The sequence below is a fragment of the Aulonocara sp. 'chitande type north' Nkhata Bay genome, linkage group LG6, assembly GCF_057382095.1.
Source record: "Aulonocara sp. 'chitande type north' Nkhata Bay isolate Kocher_YH1m ecotype deep benthic linkage group LG6, A_spYH_male_GT1.1, whole genome shotgun sequence".
Lineage (NCBI taxonomy): Eukaryota > Metazoa > Chordata > Actinopteri > Cichliformes > Cichlidae > Aulonocara > Aulonocara sp. 'chitande type north' Nkhata Bay.
The window spans coordinates 12,511,569-12,532,513 of NC_141349.1; the positions used below are offsets into that span (position 1 = coordinate 12,511,569).

A 20,945-nucleotide genomic window follows, 5' to 3' on the forward strand; every position below is an offset into this window, starting at 1 on the left:
GGTAAAAGTGTGTTTGCATCACTCTCTCTCAGGTCATTGATGGTTAAAGTTGGGTTTTTCTCTTCAGACATGTTGTACGTTACACCAGGGCCGGCCCGTGGCATAGGCCGTATAGGCAAATGCTAAGGGCGCCGTCCATCAGGGGGCGCCACGCCAGTGCCACAAATGTTGAAAAAAAAAAAGTTGGTACTATTATTTCTAAATACAAAAAATAATCCCACGTTAATTAAAATGCAAAGTGAAGCTTATTTAATAGAAATATTATTTGTTACAACATTACACTACACTGCTGATGTAGGGGGGCGCCACCTAAAATCTTGCCTAGGGCGCCAGATTGGTTAGGGCCGTTTCTGCGTTACACGTACAGAGAGCTCACTCTGAACTTACTTGTAACCATCCGAGTGTACAGTGAACCATTTTCTGCTTGAACTCAGATGTTGATGTGATCAGTGCAGATCCACTGATGGATCTCTGAGACCACAGTAATAGTAATTAATTAGTTAATTAATTAATTAATTAATCCAGCATAAATTCAGATTATTAATTTACTAAATATGTAATGAGTAAGTAACGTAAACCTTACTTAATAATCACTTATAGCTAAGATGTACAAGATGAAACCCAGAAAAGTTTAATGAGCATCTTTCAAAAGATTCATCTTCATCTTCGAAGCATAAAGTTCACAAAATCAAAGAAAGGGAAAAGAAAAGACATAAGAGTCAAAGAAGAAATCTCAGCCTTTTACTGGTGGGAATTTTAAATGTTGATTATCACCTTAGTAAATATACATTACTTTTTAAAAATTTGTGTTATGATTTTAACGGTTCTTCCTCTCAACTGATGTGGTAGTGATAGTCAGTTTTGCCAGGAGATGGCAGCGTAGCTTAAGTAAGTGTTGCTAAAACCAGTCGAGATATTCATGAATAAATTTAAGTGAAGCTTTGAGCTCCTTTTACCACTTAGCTGCAGGTGCATCTACGAAAAACATGAGTTTGAATTCTTTACTGGTAACTGGTCAAGGTGTGAGCTTTACCTCAAAGTCAAGGTCACCAGGAAGTTTAAAAAATAAATTAATACAGATTTTATACAGCTTATTCTTCTGTGATTTGTGAGTACAGAGGAAATGTATACTGACTGTGACATCATCATTTGACTGTTGCATTCCTTCTCTTTTCTTTTTGTCTCGTTCCTCATTCTCACTCCAGCAGTTTCAAAAGGCATCCAAGTCACTGAAATTTTCCCTTAAGCTGTGCAATAAAAAGAACCTTTAATACAACCAGACCATCAAGAATATATTAGGTGCAGCTGAGATGATGGTGATGATGAACCAGTTCTGAGTCCTCTGAGTCTGGGATCAAGATTTTTACCTTCTGTTCCATCCACAATAATGTACAAAGTGATAATACCTAAAATAGAACATTTATTAGAACTGAACACATTTATTTGTGTCCAGTGAAAAGTTCCTGGATTTTAGTACGCCTGATTTCAGACAATTTACTGGTTTGCTTGCCTTTATATGAAGCTAAATCTGACAAAGTTTTGAGGCTTCCTCTTATTTGGTGTGAGAGAGCCTGACAGAGACAGAGTGTCTCAAGTTCAAGAGCTGCTAAGTCTTTAAATATCTTAGTTTCAGTTCCTATAAGGAACTGCATCATCGCAGAGGAATTTTGGCAAACCCTTCTTTACAGCATTGCTTCAGTTTGCAGACATGTTTTTATGCACATCCCTCTTAATGACTCAACACAGTTTTTCCATTAGGCTAAGGTAAATGGCCTGCATTTGTATAGCGCTTTTCTAGTCCATAGGACCCCAAAGCGCTTTACACTACATTCAGTCATTCACCCATTCACACACACATTCACACACTGGCGATAGCAAGCTACATTGTAGCCACAGCTTCCCTGGGGCGCACTGACAGAGGCGAGGCTGCCGGACACAGGCGCCACCGGGCCCTCTGACCACCACCAGTAGGCAAACACAGGGTTAGTATCTTGCCCAAGGACATTTGGCATGCAGCCAGGATGCAGCCTGGGATCGAACCACCGACCTTCTGATTAGTGGCTGACCTGCTCTGCCACCTGAGCTACAGCCACCCCTAAGGTCTGGAAAGACTGGACTGGACCATTGCAACACTTTGATTCTTTTCTTTTTAAGCCATTCTGTTGAAGATTTGCTGATGAGCTTGGGTTCACTGTCCTTTGTATGACTCATTTTACTCTAGGCTTTAGCTGTCAGACAGAGGACTTTAAAATATTTTAGAGTCAAATGTGAGGGCCATGGCCACCTCAGTGACTGGAAGGTCACTGAGCTCCGATACACATATTATGAATATACTTCATTTTGTTTGATTATTTATTTGAATCAAGTTTAAATCACGTTGTCGTTGGTTTAGGACGCCTTAGCTGCACAGCAGCTTGTGACAATCAGAAGCCACACCTTAGCTATTAAGAGTGGCTCATGGTCAAAGTTCCCATTCATTTTACCTGAATCCCTGAATATCTCACTTCATAATCATTTATTTTCTTAATACATTAATTTCAACTTCCTGTGTCTCTTCCTCACTTTTTTATTGGGATTGTTGTCCCTACAAAAGCACCCCACTGTGACTGTGAGGGCTTGTTAGTAGTTGTTACTGATTGTACTGCTGACAGTGCAGTGACAGCAGCCCCAACAGCTAACATACCGATTCTTTTGATTTTACTATTTTTTCTTTTTGTTTTTTGTTTTCTCTTAACTTGTCAACTCTTATCCTTTCTCATTTCTTCAAAATTAAATTCTGTTCTTCAAGGTGCGTATCGCAGATACGTGAGGGCCCGGGTGCCTTAAGATATATGGCGTAGCAGCAGTTCAGCTGCCCAGTTCAGCCCTGGTGTCCTGGTTCTGTGTAGGCAAAACTGCCCATATCATCAGCCCTCGTTCAGTGTATATGACTTGTGTGCTTAATTAGTTTGAGATGCTCTCCAAATGTGGTGCTGTTCATTATTTGTATTGACCATATTTGTTCAGTCTTTTTCTAATTGCACTTAGATGAATATTAATATTTAACATGCTAACTGAGGCCTTTGGAGTCTTGTAGTTCCTGGGGGGATTTGCAGTTTCTCTGAGCCTTATGTGGTCTGACTGGGGTGAATTGTCTGGGACGTCTACCCCTATGAAGATTGGCAACTGTTTTGAATGTTTTTCACTTGTCATCTTTGTTTCATCTTTCTCATTGTATAATGATGGACTTCAAATTGTGTGAAGAAAACACTTTAGTGTTAAAGAGTCCAAATCTGGTACTTAAATACAATTGAGAGGTCATACAGAACAAATCATGTCAAACAGTGAATCTGCTCTTTACTTAAATAGTTCATTCCTACCTGAAAGGCTGAAAAAAGATTTTAATTTTGTGAGTCTTTCTCCAGACAAACTGCATTCAAAGCAGCTCAGTTAAACATGTGACATGGCTACATATTATTATATGTTCATCAAAAACCTGACAGTGCTGACAATGAAAGCAGAGACAGGGGACAGTGTTAGTGGTTATTTTGTGGTACAGACAAAAACCTAACAGAAGACAAACCTGCGGACACAATGGCTTTGATGTTTTTATTAGTGACACCCAAAGCACACAAAGTAATACAATGTCTAACAAAGTTATCAAAAATAGCACCCTTTAAGTGGGTGATCAGTAAATGCACACTCGTGGGCTTTTGGACATAGCAGAATTTTTAAACGGTTGCGTCATTTTTTGCAGGTTTTTGTGACAGACGTACATCATTACCAAATATGTTTTAATTCAAAAGCTTGAGAATTTCTACTTGAGCTTTTCAATTTCAATTGATTTCAATTTCTACTTATTTCTACCTTTATTTTATATTCCAGTGAAGAAAGTGTAACCCACAGACAGATCCAGATGCTGCAGTTTCTCTGCTGTGATGGTAAAGTAATATCACTGGAGTTGAAATCATCATGGTAACAAACGTTTCTTTATTGAGCATACAGTGGCTCAATGGTGGAGTAGAGGTCAGCTGTGTGGTTCTCACTGAAGTGCAGTCTGCTGTAGTGATGATCATCCAGCTCTGCTGACTGAGCTGAGATGTTTTCATACATGGAGTCAACGTTCATCTGAGGAGACGAGACAGTTCTTATAAATTTATATCAAACTGCATCAATAACTCATAGCTGGTTGTTTGTTGTTTGTTACATTGTCACTGTACTGCACTGTCACTGAGATTCTCAAATAGAACCTGTCTGACAAACTGAAACAAGTTAAGAGACCTAACCCCCCCAAAAAACAACCTCTAAAGAACTTCAGGTCTCAATTGTGTCAATTAAGGTCAGAGGTCATGATATAACAATGAGAAACAGACGGGACAAAAATGGCAATGAACTCAAAAATTATTTTTCCTGTCAGTGGTAAACATCACGACTGTTCAATGTCCAATCAATTACAAATCTAGTTGAAGATGATATTAATGTAATGTGTGGTAAGGATTGCTGATGTATATCTGACTTATTTGATACAATGATGAACATGAACATCGGGTGTAGGTAGGGAAACTGAAAAGAATGCTACAGTTGGTTACTCAGAAAAAGGCAGACATATAATAAGTTTAAGCTTTTTTCCAGAATAAATGATCGTGTGAGGAAAAAAGGAAAGATGAGGGGATGTTTTTCTAACAGCAGAATTATTTGAATCTTATTTCGTACCTGCTGCACTGATTCTGACATTTCTCCTCTTGGAGACTGACTGGAAGTCTTCTTTTTTCTGTTGCATAAAAGAAACAAATCAGTGAATGGGTAAAACATTTCACATCACACTTTAAACATAACTGGTCTTAGAGATAACACAGTAACGTTCACCTGATCCACCAGCAGACAGTGAGAAGTATTAAAACCAGCAGAGCAGCAGAAACTCCTGCAGCTGCTGGTGTCCATGTTCCTGTGATACTTTGGACAGTGAGAGTCTTTGGAGCAGAGCTGATATCTTTGTTGGTTTTCACAGCACAGGAGTAGCTTCCTGCATCCTCCCTGCTGACTGGGTCTAGGATCAGATGTTTGTTCTGGTTCTCTCTCGGGGTCAGAGGTCGACTGTTCAAGTACCAAATGTAGTTTGTGTTGTCAGTCAGAGGACAGCTGGTGCTGCAGGTCAGTGTGACTCTCTGACCCTCTGTCACCACTGCAGAAGGACTCATCTTCACTCTCAGCTCTGAAAAACACTCAGACTAGTCAGTAAATGTAACACAAAGTAGTTCTCATTAAAGATAAAACAAGATTTGGTGCTTTTGGTTTTCACTAACTTCTGAAGAGTGCAAGAAGCAATAAAAGGCAAATATCTGTAGCCTTTTGACTAAATAAAATATTTCTTATCGCATCATCAGCTGAGGAAAATTCATGCATTTTCATCTTGTTAATTCAGCTGAAAGCATTGCAGAGGATTTTGTGTTGACTGTTATTTTTATTATTTTTATACGAAGAAAGACAAACCATAATTACCTGTGACAATCAGAGTAACTCCAGGAAAATCAAACTGTTTCACTTCTTCATTTCCTGTTGTGATGGTGAACCTGTATTCTGCTGAGTCATCTCTCTTCAGCTTCTTTAATCTGAGGATGTGTTGGTTCTTCATGCTGTCATCATACTCCACATGATCTGCATCCTCAGTCAGGTTCCTCCTGACGTCCTCCTCAGCATTTCTCTTGACTTTATACCAACATTTAGACTGTATCTGCTCGTAGTCAGGATGTGAGTATTTACTGGAGATGTTGACTGAAGATCCTTCCAGAGCACAGATTCTGCTGTGGACATAATTCAACGCCCAGCAGGAATCACTAACACCTGAAATATCAATGAAACAGAGAAGAGATATTTTAACTTAATTAGTCAAATCAGTTTATTTCTATCACACATTTAAACACAACAACAAGTAAAAAGCACTTTAAAGTATACTTAGAATAAAAACAACCAAATAATTAACAAAAGCAATAATAAAATAATAACATTAAATATATATAAAAGAAGAAAGAAATACGCTGGGCAAAATGACAGACTGAGTTACTCTTGGGTGAGACTGAAAAAGCTGAGCAGAAGTCAGGAGATGAATACTGTTAGTATCATAGATGAGCAGATCTGAAGAGGGAGAGTTTTGGATCTGCAGCTGAGAATTGTGATGTGATCACCAACGTTTTAAAACTGATCCTGAACTTTACAGGAAACCAGTGTGATGATTAGTCTTAATTGCAAGAAGTGGTGGTAATACTTTGTAAGTGGAGAGACAATAAGTTTACTCACAGACGTCAGCAGAGCGCACATTCTCAAGACCTTTTACAGCACAAGACAAACTGTCTGGATGAGAGATGGAAAACTGAATTTGTTTTCCCTCCTGCACTGTAGGCTTTCTGGTCTCATACCACACAAAGGAAATCAGAGGCTCAGTCAGAAAACAGCTGCTGTTACAGGTCAGTCTGATGTAACCTCTGTGTTCAGCAGGAGTCCTCTGGACATGAATTTCTGTTGGGAGATGATGAACACATTTTCCACCAGTTCATCTCTGTCATGTCAAATAAATTAACAAATAAAAATGAAGTTTCAAAGTGCAGTTTGTCCAGAACTTCACCTCTGGGATATGTGATGGAGCAGGACTCGTCCACTGATGTCTGCTGAGAAGAACACATTCTCCCTTTAGCATAGGTCACACTGAAGCAGGTCTCTGTGATGGAACCTGAGAAAAACCAACAACTTTCCGTAAATTCATTAGAGTCTGAAGAGTAAAGTGTTTGTGTTTAACATCTCATAACATGATGAGGAGGTGTCCATCATGACTCACCCACAGAGACTTCAGGGGCTCTGAGATGCTCGTAGCCTTTGACAGCACAGGAGTATGTGATCGCTTCCTCACTGCTGAGCAGCTCTTGGTACCAGGGAGACCAGTCCTCATAGAGAAACTCTCTGTTCTTGTACCAGATGTAGGCTGCAGGCTTTTCAGTCAGAGGACAGCTGCTGCTGCACATCAGTGTTACTGTCTGTCCCTCTGTGGCAGGAATCACCTTTACCTGCAGCTCTGAGAGGTCACATGACCAACATGAATACACTGATCATTCATAAACTCATTCATTTATGATGCATTTGTAAAAAGAACTGTACCTGTAACTTGGAGATGAATTCCACTTTGTCGGCACTTTGATCTGTCAGCAGTTTTAATGCAGCAGTAAAAATTTCCATCTCTCTCTGTCAGATTATTGATTGTTAGAGTGAAATTACTCTCTGCTGACATGCTGTACTTTACATGTGTTTCCTCTACTGAGAACATTATCTTGGAGACAGTATCGTGTCCAGTGTACCAGCTATTTCTTGCAGTGGGATGTTGATGTGAGCAGGGCAGATTCACTGATGAACCTTTCAAGGCACAGATGCTGTTTGGTTTTCCCTGAACACCTTTAACACAACATGTGATTAGAAAACATGGTGAACATTTATGCTAACTTTCTTTTCTGTGCTAATCTGTGATGACAGCATGTTACTGTGAAGGATCATAATCTGGTGCTTTGATACACTTGACAGTTCAGAACTTCAAAACAAGAAAAAATCATGTTAACAGTAAATCTCTTAAGTGAGTTTTTTTTAGGAAATTCACTTTAATTTAACTTCTGAGAAAAACTTGTAACTTTCTGCCTCTTTTTCTAGATTCCAGAAACATCATCACAGTCATCATGAGGAGGAGAAACAAATTATTCCTACCTGACAGACACAGAATGAAACCCAGAAACAAACATCCAGCTTCTGCCAACAACATGGCTGCTGTAGATTTTCTCTTCTAATCAAAAAGTTGATTATGTGAATATAATTTAGTCCTTGCTATGACTTCTGTTAATATCAAAATTTATAAAATATCAGAAATGTGAATAAATGTTCAAATTCATGAGCTGTCTAAGAGGAAAACCTGAATACAGAGCTGATTTCAGCGTGTCTGCAGGACAAACACGTTTTAACACGACCAAAGTCACTTCCTCCTTTATGATAATTTTTTTTTCACAACAGAGCCCTCTAGTGAAGAATGCATGTTTGCAGCAGCTATTGGACTCTTACTTTTGAATTTATAGTGGGGTTTTTTGTGTATTGTCACACTTCTTGTCTTTGTTATTTTTAAAATTTACAAAGCATCCCAATTAATTATGCTACATGACCACATTTCATTACATTTTCATCAAAAAACCCAAAGTTGTTACTATTGGCAGAGTAACAACAATGGTGCGGCATTAATGGTTATTGTGGTGCAGAAAAAGAAACTTACCAGAACCACTAACAGGCGTGATATTTTTATTTTTCAAAATATCATTTCATTTCATTCATCTGTAAATATACTTCAGTAAATGAGCAGTAAAGGTAGTCTATTGCTATATATAATAAATACATGTGTGTTTTTATATATTACTAGTATACTCACCTTTGTAAAGTCTAAATTAAAAAAAATCAGAACAATAAGATTTACTGATAAAGATGCAGTGACTGGCCTATATTAGTATACAGAAATAGAAAAAAGAAGAAAAACGATTACATTTTTTTTTATAACACATCAAATGTCTTCACTGGGTCTATACTTCATCCATGTTTGGACGAGAGAGAGAGAGAGAGAGGGGGGGGGGGGGGGGGTATTATATGAATGGTAGCAGTGTGAGCCTCTAAAAGCTGTGTGTACTGTTCAGTAATATTCGTACCCTCTTTTACTCTGTTCTATTCATATTTTGTGGGAACCAAAATTTTCATTCATTTTATCTCAAATATCTTTAGCGTTTCTCTGAATTTCAATTTTCTATCACTGCTAAGATGGAGCTGTTTTCAGGTCGTGATTAGGCAGGAATCACCTTTACCTTCAGCTCTGAGAGGATATGCATTCATCGGTGTGATAATCATAAAATAATCACTGTTTGCAAGCATCATACTGAAACAATGAGTTTAACTCTCCTGTCCCAGCAGTGTTCTTGGTTGTTTCTATACTTGTTGCAGTAGTAAATGTTTGCATCACTTTCTCTCACATCCTTGATCACCTGTGTGGGGAAGCCATCAGACACGCCCACGACCCTGGTTTCGTCTGTAGAGAACATACTTGTTGCCCTGCTTGTGCATAGTGTACCATTTCCAGTTGGACTTTGCTTTATCTGACCTTTTAATCCATAGATGTTTTAGATGTTTTTTGTGTGTCCAGTCATCCCTTTACCAGAAACTTTCATTAGCAGACATCAAAGTTTTTAAATGAAACAAAGAAGTGAACCTTAAAGAACATGTATGCTTTCCTGCTTACATGTTCTAAAAGCATGGCTCTCCTCAACCTTCTCCTCATCCTTCAACTTTATTCAGAAACATTGATGGTACAGCTGTTTTTGTATGCCTAATCACTGTCATGACAACAAGGTAGGTTGTTGTTTTGTAGGTGATGACAGATGGCGTTAAGTTATTATATAAAAATGTCCTTCCTTCTTTAGAAGGAATTCATCTTAGTAAAAGAAGAAGAGGACATAGCGTGACAAGAAAGGAACCTTGGTACTGTATGAGGAGGACAGCAGTGGGACAGAGAGGGTGAGGCTGCTGGAGGACATGTATCAGAACAGTAAAACAGAGGTGAGGTGTGTGGTTGGGGTGAGAGATGGATTCAAACACAGACACACACACTGTAAGACTTGGCCCTAATGTCTCCTCAAATCGCACACTGAGCACTGGCTCCCCACCGGGCTGTGTGCTGAGCCCCCTCCTGTATTTTCTCTACACCCACCACTGCAGTTCGACCCACAACAACAAACTCATCATCAAGTTTGCTGATGACACCACAGTAGTCAGACTCATCTCAAAGGCAGAGGAGGCAGACTACAGAGAGGAAGTCCTGAAGCTGGCAGCATGGTGTTCAGAGAACAACATGCCAGTGAACACTAAGAAAACCAAAGAGGTCATTGTTGACTTCAGGAGGCACAGCACTGACATACCTCCCCCCCCCCCCCTTACATCCACGGGGACTGTGTGGAGAGGGTCCACTCCTTCTGGTTCCTTGGTGTCCTCATCTCTGCTGACATCTCCTGGACAGATAACATCTCAGTGGTCATCAAGAAGGCCCAACGTTCGTCGGGGGGTTCCCCAGGAGCATCTTCCTTGGGTGGCTCAACCCGGGGTAGCGGTCATGGCCTATTAGGGGCTCTGTTGGCTCTTAGGTGACGGTTTCCTCGTGGCTGCGTGCAGCATGGCTAGGGGAGGGTCTGTGCTGACGGACGTGGGTTACTGACCTGGTAGCCTGGCTGCCCCTGGGTGGGTCTGGGACGGGCGTGAGGTTCTGGGGGCGCTCCGTCTCTGGGCTGGGGCCCTGGCTGGGCCTCGGGGGCTTGGGTCCTGGTTGGTATGTTGCTGGGGTTGTGGGCGGGTGGGTGTATGGGGGCCCGGCCCTGGCGCAGGGTGCTGCCAGTGCATCGAGCCACCTGGGGGGCTCTTCAACTGGTGGGGGGGTGTTACACCTTGCAGGAGCTCTCCTCTCTTCAGGAACTCACTCTGCAGGAGGGGGAGATATAGGAGAGGTGGAGGAAGATCTCAGCCTGGGCGTCTATTGTCTTGTGTAGTCTGGAAGATGAGTGGATGACGGGGTGGGTGCAGTTTTCTCTGTGGTGGGGTCAGGTGGGCTGTCCCGGGCTCTGTGGGGCTGGGCGGCGCTGCTGTTCTGGGCCCCGGTCCGGATGGGCCTGGGTCCCCTTTCCCTGGCGGGTTGCGGAGTATGGAGGTGCCTACTGGGTTCAGCGGGGGAGCTGGCCCCAGGGAGGGGTCACTTGCCCCTCCCTTCCTTCCCTCCCCATCTCCAGCTGCCTCCCTCTTCCCGTTCCACCACAACCACCCATACATGCAGGTCCTTGGGGTAAAGGTGTGTCACCAGGGTGCAGGGGAGGCATCCCCCCCTCTGTCCCCTTCTGGCTTCTTGTGCCTTAATTTTATCTCACAACTTAGACATTCACATTACTCACACTCTCATAACACATACATATAGGATCTTGGGGGTGGGCACGCTACACGGACTCCAAAAGACCATCAGGGTGTACACCTCACCCCTGGCGTCGTTGCCCACCTCTCAATTTTAAATACAGACACTGAGGGCTATCAGGAGGGACTACCTGCTGCTCTCTGGCAGGTAGCTCCATGCCCTCCTGGGTTTTAAATGCACCTTAGAACACACATGCATCAACACTACATATGAGCGGGCGGAGGGAGGTTTTGGAGTCTTCTCTCACCCCCATTCTCTGCGACCTGCTGGAGCGGGGGGCCGGGAGGAGGAGTTGGCCATCCGACTGGGGTCTGGAATGTGGGGCCTCCCTGCTGCTGCGGAGTCGGGACGGTCTGCTTCTCGCCACCACAGGGAAAAAGGGTAACACCACCTGGGTCTGGGTGCAGTTCCCCCCTCCAGGGGCAAAGGTACCTAGACCAGGTTCTTAGAGTACGCTTGGGGAGTGTGATCGTGTGTACAGCGTCTCTTTATGTCTGTCTCCACGTTGGTTGAGTGTGGAGTAAGTGCATATGAGAGCATGAGGGTGGGAATGGATGTTTGTATCTGTGTGTGCCTGTTTGTCTGTGTCCATATGTCAGGTCGGGTATCAGACGCCACCTCTCTGGGGACATCTCAGGCCCTCTAAGGTATGGAGGCCTATCACCCACCACCACTTCCCCTGCCAGTGGCAGACGCCCTCAGACATCAGCGCGTTGGTGGTTCTTTGTGTCCGGGGGTGGGCGCCAGGTACACACCGGCTCACTCCTTGGTGGCTGCTTATCAGGGCCTGGAGCCTGGGGCTCGCTCGGGCCACTTCGGGGGTGGGGTGCCCTCGGCCTCTCGGCCTGGGGTTCAGTCACTCTGGCGCAGCTGGCTGCCGGCGGAGCTCACGGGCACATCACTGCAACCCCCCCTGGCTTCTGCTCCGCAGCTGCTGAGTGAGCCCTCATCTGGGACTCTCCTCAGCTCTTTCTGGGACAGTGGCGCGGCTGCCCCTCTGTTGGTCTTCCTTGGTCTCTTGTGTTCTGGGGGCCTCTGGATGTCTGGAGTCTTGATCTCCTCCATACCTGCTTCATGCCCTGGAGGACGGGGCTGTGGCCCCCCCACACCCTCTAGCAGATCATTACATGAAGGAACCTTTTAAAAACAAACGCGTTCATGCTCACAGGTGTACACACGGGTGCTCACACACACAAACGACACCCTTTTTGGCTCCTACCTCAAAGCACACTGTGCGCTGTTGATATTACGTGCTGCACAATAATGTTTAATATTTAATATTTACTGTTATATTCCCATATATCATCGTGATGTTGTTTATTGTATTGCTCTCGTTTTCTTCTGCTTGTTTTCTTTTTTCTTTCTCAACAGGCGATCCAGGTGATTGATATATGCATTTTTTTTTGTGTGTCTGCTTATTTAGTTGGTTTTTGGGTTTTTTTTGCCCTTTATCCCCGTCCCTCTTCTCCGCAGTTTTTCCCCCCTCTTCCTTTCTCCCTTTTCTTTTCCTCATTAAAGTCTGTCCCGTAACTAGCAAGTGAAAATTAAAAAAATAAATAAAATAAACAATAAAAGGTGAATCAAATAGACCATTACGGCAAGGCTGGGATGGTCAACTTGGTAAAGTAAATCCGTTGGGCATCTTTCCTCGCCTTTAGACAATAATTCTGATGGAAAAAGAACCAAACGGGACAGGCAAAAAAAAAACAAAACAAAAAAAAAAGGCCCAACGTTGCCTGCACTTCCTGAGGGCCCTCAGGAAGTACAAGCTGAACTCCAACCTGCTGCTGACCCTCTACCACTCGTGCATTGAGAGCCTGCTAACTTACAGCATCACGGTATGGTACGGCAGCTGCACTGAGTTGGATAGACCGAGGCTTCAGAGTGTAGTCATGACAGCACAAAAGATCATCGGCTGCCCTCTCCCCTCCCTGATGGACATTTATTCCTCCCGCTGCCTCAACAGAGCAGCAAACGTCATCAACGACGGCTTCCACCCTGGTTTCAACATGTTCAGCCTGCTTCCCTAAAGGAAGTGCTACAGGTGCATCAGCAAATGTTTGCCAGGGGGCCAGAATTTTCTTTCTAATTGTCATGTCTAGCTTTTCATAAATAATTATCTGAATCCTACAACCAAAGTTTTCATCTGATGTAAAATGTATAAAAATTCATTATTTGATATAGGAACTATTAAGTCAAATTTATAACCTAGCAAGCTGTAGTACCTTTTCCTTTGGGAAGATACCATCTGTGCAGTCTGCAATTTTGTTGAAGAAAGATGTTGAATCTATTTAATTATTGTAGAAAAATTATTGATTTCTGTACATTTTCTTACGCGTGCATTAAATTAAAGTTGACTACGTCAATTAAGCATTATGAGGTGGAAGGTGGGGGGTGGTTCCCTATTTTTTTTTTTTGCTGGGAGTAGACTTGTAGTCAAGACCGCCTAATCCAAGACCAAGACAAGACCAAGACCAGAGGGTATCGAGACCAAGACAAGACCAAGACCAGAGGGTATCGAGACCAAGACCGAGACCAAGACCAAGTCGAGTCGAGACGAGACCAAGACCGGGACAAAAAAAAGACTAACTTTTGTGTGCTTTTGAGGGCTGACATGATGGTACTGACTGGCCCCAAAGTCATCTGACAAAACAGCGATCACCTCCAACAACTAAAATATGAAATATGTAACTGGTTTCAGTTATACTTTATATATAGATAAAATTGTAACATCAAACTGAAGATTATAAACTTGAAATTGCATCATGTCCTATTGTAGTAGTACTAGCCAAATTACACTGTATGATACCAACTTCCCTAAAATGGATAAGGCCTGTCAACACAAAGTGATATGCAGATGTTATTTAAAAGTCAATGGTCACATTTATTTAGTCAAACAACACCATTTTAAGTAAAATTCTGTAATCAAACAATATAAAGACATGTGCACACCTCACATGAATCAGATGCAAACTACAAATATTACATACCAATACAAATTGTGCATTAATAAGAATAAGAACAAGTGCTTAAAAGATTCTGGCATCTTGATGTCTTCAGTGGCATGAGATTACAACACACTGCCAATGAAATCAAGCCTGTTGTTCAGTAGGGCAGGAACAATAGAACACAGACATTATGAACAAATAACAAATATCTTATGAACAAATATATAATGAACAAACAGCATATTTTCAGAGAGGAGTGAGAGAAAACAGTTCACATTTTAAAACAGTGATTGATTGCACTTCAAGAAAACTAAAGATTGCAACATCTTATAGCCTAGCCGTGCGCGGTGGGGTCTCATTAGAATGCCTCCTCTACTAAAAACCCTCTCAACTGGGGCAGAAGAGGCAGGGACAGAGAGGACCTTCAAGGCAACACTGTGTAGACTGGGGAAACGCTCTTTGTTTTTTGACCAAAAGGTGAGTGCATCACAGTCAGAGTCATTTATGCCGTCTAGGTACTTGTGCATCAGTGCTCGAGTCCTGGCTTGTGCTGCGTTGCAACCTAAATGCCTTGTAGCGTGAAAGAAGACGTTGTTTTGGGGGTGGCGCTGAGTCACTATCTGATAATTCTGTGTCTTCTTCTGTTGGTGCTGCAGGTCCGTCTCTGTCTACCTCTGTGATCAAAAGGTCTGGAAAAGGGTGCACACACACACATACAAAGACAGGATTAGACAGGATGCTTCTAATGATGCTATAAAACCAAAGACAGTGATATTAAGTGGAACAACAAAAACAACAATAACAATAAATTATTATTATTATACAGTAACCTATTAATGACTTTTTAAGGTCATCTCTGAACCTCTTCAGCGCTGGTCCGGTTTCACCATTTTGCACATCTAAATCTACCCAGGTCAGTCCAAACTGGGGGTCGAGCATGGTGGCAAGGAAGTAGATCCGATGGCTAAACGGCTCTTCTGGATCCTTTTCGTCCATGCAAATCTGCCTGAAAATTCCAGAGAACCGTTTCTCTAAAGATCTTTTCAGTGCCCTGACTATAGTTACGGCCTGGGGCATTTGTACTTCCATCTTTATAAGATGATTCTTCAAGTCCAGAACAGTGGGGACCACCATGCTAATAGTCACCTGATGATCACCTTCTGTAAGATCTGTTGCATCAGAAAAAGGCTCAAGCAAAGCACAAAGGTCTTTCAGCTGAGCTCACTCTCGGGTTGAAAACACTAAATTCTCTGTATTGCTGCACATTTCAGTGATGGCCCCGTGGTCAAGTGTGATCAGAGCCTTTAACTGTCTGTAGGTGCTATTCCAGCGGGTGTTGTTTCCTGCTGGGATGGACTTATTGGAGCCAAAGTGTGCCTCAAACAAGTCTTTGTGGTTACTACTGCTGTGCAGCAGGTTTGTAAACTTGCTGGCTTTGGCAATGGCTCTAGCTATTGCCTTTACCTCTTTCATCCCATCACTGATTACAAGTTGCAGCGAGTGGGCGAAGCAAGAAAGACGTTCACCCGTTGACCATGGATCAGAACCTTCTGCATCCTCCCACATTGTTTCATCATCGAGGTCATCACTGCTGTCACCTTCAGGGTGCTCTACTTCTGGCATCTTGACTTTAAAGGCCCGCTTCATATTGGATGCATTATCCATCAGAATGTAGCTTATTTTATGGCCAATGCCATACTCCTCAACTATTCTGTCAAATGCTGAGGCGATTCGTTCGCCGCAGTGCTTCCCTGTGAAACGCCTACAGTCAAGCAAAAATGATTGTAAACTGTAAGAGTCCTTGTTCTTGCAGGCAGCATGAGCAGTAACTCCCAGGAAAGTACGAAGCCTCCGGTCAGACCAGAGGTCTGTTGTTATTGCTACATTTGGCTGGACTTCCAGGGCTTTGATTATGTCACCCTTCAATTTAGTGACAAGGTGAGGTATCAGCTTCTCTGTCAAGGTGGTTCTAGACACAGGAGTGTATTTGCTATCCAAGACATTCAGGAAGTGTCTAAAATGTGGATTCTCAACGATAGACAAGGGGAGAGAGCATCCAACTATAAGGTCCTGGAAGATGGACTGGGTGATGGCCTGTTGCCTGGGTGAATTTGGGGAAAATAAGTGGATGCTTGGAGCAAACAATGATAATTGAGGCTGTGTGGGATTGACCGCTATCACTGATGTTGCAGATCCTGCCTTGTACTCCAAGTACCTACAAAACAGGGAAATAGGAATCTGTAAAACATCGGTTTCTATTCAACCACAAAAACTACTGTATCTTACAAGCACAGTAATTTTAAACCTATCAATGAGGGCAGACCTTTGCATACAAAATAACCTAATCTAATCCAGTGTGACACATATAGATCATTAGGCACAACTAGTAATAATGAAAATACTGGAGTGTTCAGGGTTGCAAGACCTTAAATAAGAAGAACAGAAAAACAGTTGAATGGAATCTACAAAAGACAAAATGTCTGTGCATTAACTTTGCAGGTTGCATTAAGCCTCCTCCTGCCAGTCAGCTATCAGACACAGCTGTATTGACAAGAAATGAACTACTCAATAAAGTCTGAAGTTACACCAATACAAAATAACTGTGTCTAATAATGCTAAAATAGCCCCTACACACTGGACTGGTTTAGTAGGGCAACATAGTAGAAAACACCTAAGAAAGTCATAGTCAAAGGTCCTTAAGTTCGATTTAAGAACCTTAGGACTCAGTTTTGCGATCCGTGCTATCTGGACCAGAGCCATAGACCGCTCTGATCTGGTCTTCACTGTCGAGAACGCTGCTGTTAGCCGAGCAATGTTATAGGGACCAGTGTTGGTCAAGTTACTTGAAAAAAGTAATCAGTAACTAATTACTGATTACTCCCCCAAAAAAGTAATCCCGTTACTTTACTGATTACTTATTTTCAAAAGTAATTAATTACTTAGTTACTTAGTTACTTAGTTACTTTTTAAAAACACGATTTACAACCTGAAGAGGTGATAAAGCGATAGATCTTTCAGCCCAATTCTACTTTTTCTACATAATCCATCATACAAAATGTAATCAAATGGAAAAGTCTCTTTTTTAAACTTGTTTTATCAGTTTTAATCTTTTAACTTTATGCATCAAGCAAAACATTTAATTACATGCAACATTCTCTGACTTGAATAAATTAGTTTAACATTTAAACCTATTTTCTACACATTCCAGCACATAAAATAAAATATTTTTTGTGTTTACACTCAGTCTTTCAAACAGATGCAAGTAAAACACAGCAGAAAATAAATAAAGTCAAAGACTCAGCGGTCCTTTTGCTCTATTTTCACCTGTAAAGCAGGAGTGGGGGTAGGCGGAGGGTTACCCTGGTGCAGGTGTGCTGCGGTCAGTTGAAGAATCCGCGCGAGTTTCTCTGTGAGTTTCCCATTACGTCGTAGCTACTCGGTGCTTGCTCGGAAGTTTAGGGGTTTTTTTGCTGTAAAAAGAAGTTTTCTTCCCACGCACAGCGGACACTAATGTTTTTGTCACTTTTTATGGAATCAAACTCAAAGTAAGGTCAGTACTTCCACGCTTTAAACGCTGCACGCTCATACTCTCTCCCGCACTCGATATATTATCCATTGTTGATCTGCACACAGCTGCTGTCACCAACGTCGCACTTGCTTACATCACTGTCATGAGACATTCTCGCAAAAAAAATCACGGTTTTAGTAACGCAGTAACGCAGCGTTCCTACGGGAAAGTAACGGTAATCTAATTACCGATTTTGCAATAGTAATCCCTTACTTTACTCGTTACTTGAAAAAGTAATCAGATTACAGTAACGCGTTACAAGTAACGCGTTACTGCCCATCTCTGATAGGGACACTCTTGAAACGCCCGTCCTTACGAGTCAGCAACCATATAAATATGCCCATTAAAGTCCACAACAAAGCACCATACCAGCCCTTAAAGTGCTCACTGAAATGGTTTCGATATATTTCTGCTCAATGAATTCACCAAAATACCTAAAGTTAATGAAAATTGTTTAAGTAGCTGATAGCCACTGCTAGCGCTAGCTACCTGTACATAGCATGTAACGTAACGTTAAGTTAAAGTTAAGTCTGCAGGGACGGTTGCAAAAAAACTGTCCCTACATAATTTATAATGTTTGAAGAACACATTATAAATAACAATATTACATAAACATGACCTGGTCATCTGAGGTTGGAAAGGTAGTTAGAAGAGTTTGAAGATGGATAGATGGCTACCGGCTAACTTACCTTTGAGGGTGTTTGCGCTCCAGGTGCCTGGTGAAGGTTGAGGTAGTCCCGGCTGTCTCGGTCAAGGAGACTTTACAAAACCTGCACTTTGCCGAATGCTTCTTTTTTGCATTTACCAAAAACTCTTTGTGTTCTATGAACGCAAACTTTATGACAGACGAAGTCGCTGAAATTTCTGTAACTGACTCAATCTAACGGGTTGCATTTAGTTGTGTGTGAAGGGCGCGAAAGGCGAAATAATAAAATGCCACAATGTGGAGGGATTTGAGCATGGCTGAGCCACTGTGTGTCGCTGTGTGACAGCTGAGCAGCAAAAGGAAATTAATTGAGGAGCCGGCTCTCGCTCAATGGGAGTTGACTATTCTGATTCACTACAAAGCACTCTCTAAGCACGGCTCTCAGAGATAAAGCTTTTCCACATGATACATTATCGAACGTTACGCTGTGTGTGATGGATACTGTTGACTTCAAATCTCCCGACCACTATGTTGACCTGAGACAGCAAGACAGCGAGACCAAGACAAGACCGAGACCAAAGTACGTCGAGACCAAGACAAGACCAAGACAAAAGTACGTCGAGACCAAGACGAGACCAAGACGAGACCAAGACCACGTAAAAGTGGTCTCGAGACCAAGACCGGTCTCGAGACATCCAACTCTAGCTGGGAGTTGGCAAACCTATTAGTTAGGTTGCTTAATATTTCTGCTAAGTACTCTTTAAAATACCAGAATAGGAAGGATGATGTAGGTTTAAGTTTATTAGATTGAGCAGAATTGCTGAACTATGAAATATTTTGGGTGCAGTGTATTTTTTGCTGAATAGCTTCAGTGTTTTTTGTTTTGTTTTGTTTTTTAAAAACTTCAGTATGAACCTATACAAAATGCAGCAACATATTTGAAAAAAACATTATGTTGATTATAAAATACGCTACATCGGATTTATATTGGTATTGGCAGATATCCAAATTTATGATATCGGTAACGGTCTCAGACATAAAAAAGTAGTATGTGCCATCTCTAGTATATACATAACACTATTTATTACATATTACTTTTTAAAACTGGTTTGTATATTTGTAAACTTTGTATATTTTTTCTCTGTTAATACTGTCCATGCGTATATAGTGCTGCAGAACTGTCCCCACCCAGCATGTTTGTACTGAGTAGGAGATGCCCTCTATCTCATTGTACAACTGTATAGGGAAAATAAGGCATTCTTTTCTCTTCTATAGGGCTTTGGAGCGTGATGTCACGGGGGTGGGCGTGGAAAGGATTTTGGCCCGATCCGCCATTTTGGGGGTCTAGCGCAAGTGAAAAGGGAGCGAAGGCACACACAACAGCCATGGTTCGTATTTGCTGTGTGGTCGGCTGCAATGTTCGATCGCACGACCAGCAAGAAAATAAGCTTGAAAAGGGTTTATCTTTTCATTCTTTCCCAACCTGGAAGCAACATGAGGCAGCTCGTGTATCGATGTTAGCAAACGAAGGCGTCCAGCCTGGATAGCAGCTGTGAGACGAGCTCCAGTTCTCTTCCATCTCCAAATATCTGTTGGTGCTCCAGACAGTTTCATTCCGGTAAGTTCTAAATATGTTCATATCACTCTTTATAGCCTATTAGTTTCATTTTCAATGCACTCTGAGGTCATAGCAAATTAGAACAAACATCCTACTGAGTGATTTTGCAGAACTACCGTCTATTTATAGAGTTGCTAATTATTTGGCATTATTGCAGCAAACCAGCCTATGAAATGGATGAAACATCGTGACTGGGTCCCAGCGCTACACGAGGGACCTGCTTCAAACAAACCACCATGCCAATCAGATTACTTCTTCCATGTGAGGGTGAAGAGGTGACCCTCCTGGATAAGATGGTGAAGGTTTGCTGCGTTTGGTGAACAGTGTGATAATAAAACCAGGGAAGAATGAAACCTGCTCCTGTTAAATGTTCTTAAGTCTTGTGCTGTTATTTTTTCAAAAGATACAGTAAATAAAGTAATGTTAGTAGTGGGTGATATCATGTAAACACTCATGATTTTGTGTAAACATTTTGTCATTTGTAAACTATAAATGACATGGATTCTACACTGTTACTGATGTGATGCTCTATAAGGTGGTTTTAATAAAATAAAATAAAAAGAGGCAAAAATTAGTTTGTTTCTTTATTCAACTTTTGAACAGTGGGACTCAGTCAGTACATATTCAGTAAATGCAAATTATTTACACGGCAGTGCACTACAGGCATACATCTAGACTCCTCCACAGTAGCAGGTGGGATTTTCCTTTTTTGAGGACGGCTTCTTTTACCTGTCACTACGGATGGTCTGTTTATGTTTTGATCAAGAGCCTTTTTTTGGGCAGCTGAAGAGGAGAAGTCTATCTTATGGCCAACCTCTGGCTGTATCTTGGTCACATTACCCAGCAAAACCCAGTAAGCAGGTTCATCTGTAACAGTCCTTGTGCCACGATCAAGACTGTTGCTTCTACTTTAAACAGAAGAGCAGCGACATGGCTGCAGTTCTCTGCGACTCCGGCCATACAGCTGCAGTGGGCGACTTCAACCTTCCCTGTGATGCTCACAGTGACCCATGGCTGCAATGCTGGTTCATTCAGTCTTTGAGAGTGCAGGACCTGAAACACACACAGACAAAGTTCATTTAAAGACAAGAACTAATGAGTCATGGCCGACATAAATGTGTTTTATCTACTTTATCATAAATGTAACAAAGTGTTTAGAAAGTTAGCACATACAT

The 20,945-nt window shown here is 42.0% G+C and overlaps 1 protein-coding gene across 1 annotated transcript; it reads right to left on the bottom strand.

The window, feature by feature from the left end:
* Positions 1 to 4,738: 4,738 nt before the first annotated feature.
* On the bottom strand, positions 4,739 to 7,957 carry LOC147327366 (uncharacterized). The gene is made up of 7 exons (XM_086297520.1): positions 7,720 to 7,957; positions 7,121 to 7,416; positions 6,809 to 7,040; positions 6,599 to 6,703; positions 6,274 to 6,492; positions 5,479 to 5,820; positions 4,739 to 5,191 (listed from the first exon to the last, which is right to left on the bottom strand). Exons 1-7 carry the CDS (start codon positions 7,772 to 7,774, stop codon positions 4,842 to 4,844), a joined length of 1,599 nt encoding a protein of 532 aa, XP_086153646.1. The 5' UTR covers positions 7,775 to 7,957; the 3' UTR covers positions 4,739 to 4,841.
* Positions 7,958 to 20,945: the final 12,988 nt, after the last annotated feature.